This window comes from Choloepus didactylus, chromosome 10 (assembly GCF_015220235.1).
Source record: "Choloepus didactylus isolate mChoDid1 chromosome 10, mChoDid1.pri, whole genome shotgun sequence".
Taxonomy (NCBI): Eukaryota; Metazoa; Chordata; class Mammalia; order Pilosa; family Megalonychidae; genus Choloepus; species Choloepus didactylus.
Genome location: NC_051316.1, coordinates 14,557,172 through 14,564,786, shown reverse-complemented (window position 1 = coordinate 14,564,786; position 7,615 = coordinate 14,557,172). Strand labels below are relative to the sequence as shown.

At 33.7% G+C, this 7,615-nt stretch overlaps 1 protein-coding gene across 1 annotated transcript; it reads left to right on the top strand.

Annotated features, from left to right (window-relative positions):
* Nucleotides 1-6,265: 6,265 nt before the first annotated feature.
* LOC119505244 (vomeronasal type-1 receptor 4-like) lies at nucleotides 6,266-7,177 on the top strand. The gene has a single exon (XM_037797885.1). It carries the CDS (start codon nucleotides 6,266-6,268, stop codon nucleotides 7,175-7,177), a length of 912 nt encoding a protein of 303 aa, XP_037653813.1.
* Nucleotides 7,178-7,615: the final 438 nt, after the last annotated feature.

The following is a 7,615-nucleotide window of genomic DNA, read 5'->3' as shown; positions in this document are numbered from 1 at the left end:
GTTCTGGGATACTTAAGCCTTTTTTAAAGCTCAATAAGAAATCAGTTATTTAATGGAAAGGAATCAATAGTTCAGAAAAGGCCAGGACATATATGGTTGACTTAATAATCACATAATTTTTATATCAACAAAGATTTACTAAAGGAAGGATTTCCTTTAAATCTGGGGTCGAAATTTGACTTTTGAAATTGATAGAATTTGCCTGCTTGATTTTTTTTTCATTTTCTAGCTCACCCTCACTATTTATATTGTAGTATAAGTTTTTAATTCTACATTTATGATCCCTGTCATTTTCAGTCCCCAATTCTCTTTTTCTTTTCCACAGGCACTCAAAAATTTTTGTTTCATAATGTGAAATATTGAGCAATTCCCTGATTTTGCACTGATATTTCATATTATGAGTTTTGTTTTTTAAATAAGTTTTTATTTGAAAGAAATTTTCATTTATGAGAGTTGCAAAGACACTATAGATGTTCCTGTTCACTTTTTATTCATTTCCCTCTAATGTTAACAACATGCATTACCATGGTTTATTACTGAAAACTAAGAAGTTAACAAACATTGGAGTGATTCCTGTTAACTTAAGTCCAGACTTTGTTCAAATATCCCAGGTTTTTCCAGTAATGTCTTTTTTTCCTGTTCCAGGATCCATTCAGGACACCACATTACATTTCGTCATCATGTATTTTTAGTTTCTTCTGGTCTGGGTGAAAGCCTCTGAGCCTTTCTTGCTTATTTATTATCTTGAGAGTCTTGAAGAATACTGGTCAGGTTGTCTGTAGAACGTTCATAAGTTGTGTTTTCCCATAGAAAACCCAAGACTGGGTTACAGGTTTTGGATGGAAAGGTTAAATGTTATCATTTCATCATTTTCAGGGGCTATAGCATATCAATATGACCTGTTATTGCTTATGGTACCCTTGGGCATTTGGCTAAAGTAGTGTTTTCAGTTTCTCCATAAAGTTCCTATTTTAGCCTCTTTTCATTCAAAGTGAATGAATTCACTCAAGAGGAAAGAAAACAAGCTCCTTTGGAGAGGGCCTGTATCCATTGATACTATTTGGAATTCATCTGAAAAGGAGAATAGTATTGTTCCACTATTCATTTTTTATGCAATCATTTATTTATATGGGATAAACTCACAGATCTTTATTTAATTCTTTGAATTACTATCCAGTACTATATTTTTAAGTTGATAATTTGTTCTAGATTTGGGCTTCGGGAGCTTTTGCAGGTTGGCTACTGTGGCCTTTTGATATGCCCAACCTTTTGTTTTGAGCATTTCCTTACTTTCTGCCACTGCAAGGTACTCAGTGTTCATCAGATATTTTCCCTAATCCAGTGCTAGACCTGGGCATTTCCCAAGGAATCCTGTTACTCTTATTCAAGAAGGTATTTTTAGAAATCATGACTTGCAAAATAGGGTTGTTTGTTTCCACTGTGGTATCATTTTTCTAGCTCTTCTCCACATAGAGAAGTAGGAAATGTATCATTAATAATCTACTTGTTTTCATATTTATGGATTACTTCCAGATACATGTTCTTCAAATTTGTTTATTTCATACGTATGTATATATATGCGTGTGCACTTGAGTTCATTCTGATGTCTCTATCTCTAATCCAGAAATCATGATTCCTTTTATCCTTTCTATGTTACTTATTTATAACTTCGTTCTGTGATAGTAATAAAACTGGCTGCAACTACCTAAAGTGACCAACTAGACTACAGTGTTTACATACAGTGCCTTTTGTCTTTAGCCCTACAATTTATAATAAACTCAATGTATATTAAAGTTACTTAGCATATTTTCCCCAGTACCCTTCAGTGAGGTGAGCCCATACATTTGTCATACAGCTATGTTAATTTTAACAGCCTGTACCCCATCATACCATCCCTGGACTCCGTGGTTAGCTTTTAAAATTTGCATATGTATAAGTTTACTGTTTCTGATGTACAGTTCAGTGGGCACATCCATGACATAATGTGTCCACCAACTCAGGTACCAAACCAAACAGTTCCATCACCCTAAAAATTCCTCTATTTGCTGTCCTTGTAGTCATAAATTCCCTCCTCCCTCAGACCCTGTGAACCATTGATTTGTTTTCTGTTCCCATAATTTTACCTTTTCTAGAATGTCATATAAATGAAATCATCTTATTTGCTTTTAGGGTCTGTCTGGCTTCTTTTAATACAGCAAAATGCATTTAAAATTCACTCATGTGTAAGGTGAATGTATAGCTCGTTCCTTTTTATTACTGACGACTATTCCACTGTATGTTTTGGATTTTAGCCATTGTAGTAAGTATGTAGTGATATCTCATTGTGGTTTTAATTTTCATTACTCTAATGACAAATGATTTTGAGCAAATTAACTTTCCAAATCCTAATTTGTCTTCTATATTTCTTCATTGGAGAGATGTCTGATCAGATTTTTCCCCACATTTCACTCTGGTCTGTTGACTATTTTAATTCTCCTAATGGTGTCTTTCATGGAAACTTGTTACAATTTTGATAAAGTTCAAGCTGAGCAATTTTCTAATCAAGTTTTGTATGTAATCTCTATAAGCTCTTTTGTAAGCCCCATGTCATACAATTTTCTCCTATATTTTCTACTGTAAATTTCATATTTTAAATTTATGTCCATGTAATATTTTGAGTTAATTTTTGTGTAAGGTGTGAAGAATGTGTTGAGTTGCATTATTTTGCATAAGGACATCCAAGTGTTCTGACACCATTCATCGAAAATGCTGTCATTTCCTCATTGAATTGCCTTTGTGCCTGTGTCAAAAATCACTTGGCTATATTCATTTGGGTCTATCTCAAAGCTCTCTATTCTATTCCATAGATCTATAACTCTATAGTCATTATGCATTAACTCCCAATTCTCTCTGCCTCCTGCCCCTAGAAACCTACTTTCTCTCCCTATAAGACTGGATAATCTCTAATAATTTCTTTGGAGTTGCCATGGTGCTGAAATTAATATTATATATCTATAACATTCTCATTTGCTTTGATTCCAACTTAGCTCACTAGTATGCATACTAGGTTTCCAAACTCTGATCTCCACCCTTCTTTACATAGTTGTTGTTACAAATTACATGGCTATTCATTATGTGTCCAAAGCCAGTGATTTAACTTTACATTTTCTGCATTTACCTTTAGACCCTGTAGGAAACAAAAAGTGGAGTTACAATCCAAATATATAATACAACTTGCATTTATATTTACTCTTGTTTGTTCCTTTGCTGGAGATCTTTATTTCTTCATATGGCTTCCATCTGTTGTCTATTGTCCTTTCCTTTCAACCTGCAGCACTCTCTTTATGTTCTCTTTTAGGGACAGCCTAGTGGTGATGAACTCCCTAACTTTTGTTTATTTAGGAATGTCTTATTATTCTCTCTCTCATTTTTGGAAGACAAAATTTGTTGCTTGTAAATTTTTTGCTTTCCGCTTTTAAATGTGTCATGCTACTTCCTTCTTGCCTCTGTGGTTTCTGATGAGAATTCACCCTTAATCATATTGAGGCTCCCATGTATTTGACACAATGCTTCCCTCTGTGGCTTTCAGAATTCTGTCCTAATGTTTAGCATTTGACAGTTTGATTACACTATGCTATGGTTTAGATCCATAGTTTGTATCCTGTTTAAGTTCATTATGCATCTTCGATGTGTGTATTCATGTCTTTGGTTAAATTTGGGAATTTTTCAGCCATTATTTCTTGGAGTATCTCTACCCCTGTTTTTATGGGTTTATTTGATGGTGTCACACAATCTCTTCAGATTCAGTTCACTTCCTTTGGTACTTTCTGATGCTTAAAAATTTAAATAGCCTTTCCTTCCTGTAATGAATCACTGTTGATAATTATGTATTATCCTTTTTATATTTTGCTGGATTCTAACTGCTTTGTGAAGAATGTTCTCTTCCATATTGATGAAAGATGTTGGTATAGTTTTCATTTGAAAAATAATGGTCTGTTTATTTGAGGATTAGGGCAATGATGGCATCATAAAGTGAGTTTGCAAGTATTCTGTCCTCTACTGTCTGGAAAACACCATGTAGAATTCATATAATTTCTTCCTTAAATGTTTGGTAGTGTACACCCAGAGCATATAAGGTACTGGCTTAAACTATGGCAGTTTTTGCCTCATGATTTTGAGGGTAGGGAAGCCCTAAATTGAGGAGTTTGCAAGATGATGCTTTCTCCCTGAAGACTGAAGTTCTAGGGTTGAGTGCCAGCGATCATTGTCCGTGGAGTTTCTGTCACATGTGAATGCACGTGGCTTTGTCTTCTTCTTTCTCCTCTGATTTCAGTTGATTCTTGGTTTCATTCCATGTCTTTCTCTCTCCTTTTCCATTCCCTTTGCCAAAAAGGACTTCTGCCATCTTGGATTAATGCACATCCTCATTCAGTTTGGGCACAGGTTAACTAATAAAGGCTTCAAAACATCTCAGTTACAAATAGGTATAATTCCAGGGCCAGAGGCTGTGACATGAAATTAACTTTTGTGGTATGCATAATTCATTTCCCAACAACTTTATGCCTGTATTATTTTCTAATATATACATTTCATGCCCAAAATTCCTCTGTAAACACTGCTTTAGCTTCATCTAAAATTTTTGAAATATTATGCTTTCTTTTTCATTTAGCTCAACAGACTTTTACATTTTCATTTAGAATTCCTCTCTGATCCATGGGTTTAATTGGCAGTGTTTTTTCTTTTATTAATTATAAAATATTTTATTTCAACTATTATTAAATCAAATCTTAGGGGAATTTTCAAGAGACCTTTATACTTTTTTAATGTTTCCTCCAGTCTTATCCTTGGCTATAGCTATTATTCTGTAACTGAATTGATACTTTGAGTGAGAATATAATATATTCTATGTTCATGGCACACAGTATATCAAAATAAATTTGAGATATATCTGGATTAAATGTACCAAATAAATGATACTAGTATCTATTCCTCAAATTTCTTTATTTTGCAGACATTTTTGTTTAAACTAAGCAGAAAAATGTGAAATGACAAAACATTTACTTTACGTTACATCAAATTAGGTTCTTTAAAAATATTTATGTTTCTATTCACATTTCTTATAAGAAAAATCTATTAACCTGAAAAAGTAGCCAAAAATTAGAAAATACATATAAGATAGAAAAACAGTAATAGATAAAATGTTTATCCACACTTTTAAATCAGTACATCCTCATTAGATGTTCTTGTTTGTATATTGCTTGTTTTTTTAAGACATTGTATGAATTGTTAATTATAGAGAAAAATGAATGGAACAAAAAGTATTTAAAAGTTCTTCCTAATTCAGAATTACATGCCTGCAAGTTACAACACAGAAAGTTAAATCATCACCATATTGTCAAAAGCTTAAATATTGATCACATTCGGTGCTTGTACAATTGAAGGAAGTTTGGACGCTAAAATATTTAGTAAAAGAGATTTCTTTTGATAGAACTTCTTTGTAAAAAAAAAAACAATGGCAATGGTTATGAATGGATGATACAAGCTAATCAGATCAGCTTTTATTGTAAGGAAAGTTAGGAAATGGCTTTGAGCAAAGGAAATGCAGTTGTAAATGTTGCAACATTAGCATAGCAAATATTTTAGGTATTGAAATTATGGTAAGAATGGCTTCTTCATTAAAAAGTACTTTACCTATAATGTTAATTGAAAATAGGGGATACATAATTGTATATACAATAGAATTCTGTATAAAGAAGCATGCATGAAAACTGTCACAGTATGGCATATTCTTACCATGGCATGTTCTTATGCTTATTCTGTATGAATGACTGATGAACATTTTTAACTTTCTCCTCTATACTACTTTTTCAACATTTCCTCCACTAAACAGTTATTACCTTTACAAAGCATATACAGTAGCAATTTGATGAAAGACTGTAAACAGTATCTTGAGCACCATCTGAGCATAATTTGGCCTTTCACTGCAGCCTGCTTTTTAAATAAATACAGAGAAACATGCAACCAATTCTTTCTAAACTTTAGGAAATATATCTAATAGTAATCACATCACCACTACTGGAATAAAACCATACCTATGTTTGTGGCTCACTATTTCATGATACTGAAAATTCATCTCTTTGGTAAAACTGACTTTAAAATGCACTGTTGTGCAGTGTTCCTCAGCTTCAAAAGATTGTGACAAATTCTCTACATAATTTTATGCATACGGGTTTCTTGGATTTTGTTTTAGTGCTAAGACAGTCACCAGGAAATGCTTTCAAAAGATATGATCTTCGGAATTTTCTTCCTCTGTCAAACTGGCATTGGGATTCTGGAGAACTCCCTGGTGCTCTTGCTGAGCTCCTACATCTCCTTCACCCAACCTTCTCAGAGGAAGATCACAGATAAGATTCTCACACAATTGACGTTTGCTAACCTGGCTGCAATAATTACTCGAGGAATCCCTGAAACTATGTTCTCATTTGGAATTAAACATTTTCTGAGTGATGTTGGGTGTAAGGCTGTGATGTACATTTACAGTGTCAACCGGGGTGTCTCCATTTGTTCAACCTCTCTCTTGAGCATAATCCAAGCCATCATCATCAGTCCCAACAACTGCAGATGGTCATGGCTCAAACTCAAAGCCACCAATTTCATTTATCCTTCCTTTTTCTTCTTCTGGGCCCTCAACATGATAATCAATTTTCATGTCATTACTGAGAGTTCAGCAACAAAAAATTACACTTTGGATACAAACGGATATTCTATGAACTATTGTATGACACCAGGCATAAGTTTTATTTTTATAATGTGCATACTTCTTCGGGATATTGTCTTTTTGTTCATCATGATGTTCGCCAGTGTGTACATTGTTAATCTCTTGTGCAAGCACCAGAAGAAATTACAGGAAATGAAAAAGAGCAACCATATGCAGAAACTGTCTCCAGAAACAAGAGCCACACAAACTGTCCTTTGCCTGGTGACATGTTTTGTTTTCTTTTATTCATTTAATTCTTTCCTCATTGTCCACATAGCTTTTTCAAATCAGAAAGATATTAATTTCCAGGGCATCAGTGTCCTTTTCTCATTCTGTTACCCAGTTCTGTGCCCTTTCTTGTTGATCAACACGGATAGCAGGTTTTCCAAAGCACTGCATGTTCTCAGAAAGCAAAGCAGTACTCCGCTCCAAAGCAGTTAATTGATGAATGTAACAACTACTCATTCTGTGGCACCCAAGGATTCCAAGAGACAATTCCTGTTTTAATATAAGACCATCCTCCAAGAATTTAACTAAACACAGCCAGCTCTCAAATATCTCACTTATTCAATTCTGTTTGGGTTATATGAAAATAAGACTTTTTTTAGCACAGACCAATGTCAAGTTTTTGAAAGGAAACTGTGAATGTTATCGAGGAGATATTCTTCATGGATATAAAATAAGTAAACAAATGTGATTTTATTTCTCTTATTTGAATATATCCATAGATGAATTGCTATATGAAAATTTGGCTTTTCCATGTTAGAGCACTACGCCTCTGCTCTTTAATCTTAGAACAAGTCAATGCATAGATTAGGAGATGACAACATGAACTCCTTTCTCAGAAGTATTACAATAAATATTAGTGAGATGATACAT

Coding starts and splice junctions, on each gene's coding strand:
- LOC119505244 (XM_037797885.1), top strand. CDS start 6,266: ATGATCTTCGGAATTTTCTTCCTCTGTCAAACTGGCATTGGGATTCTG.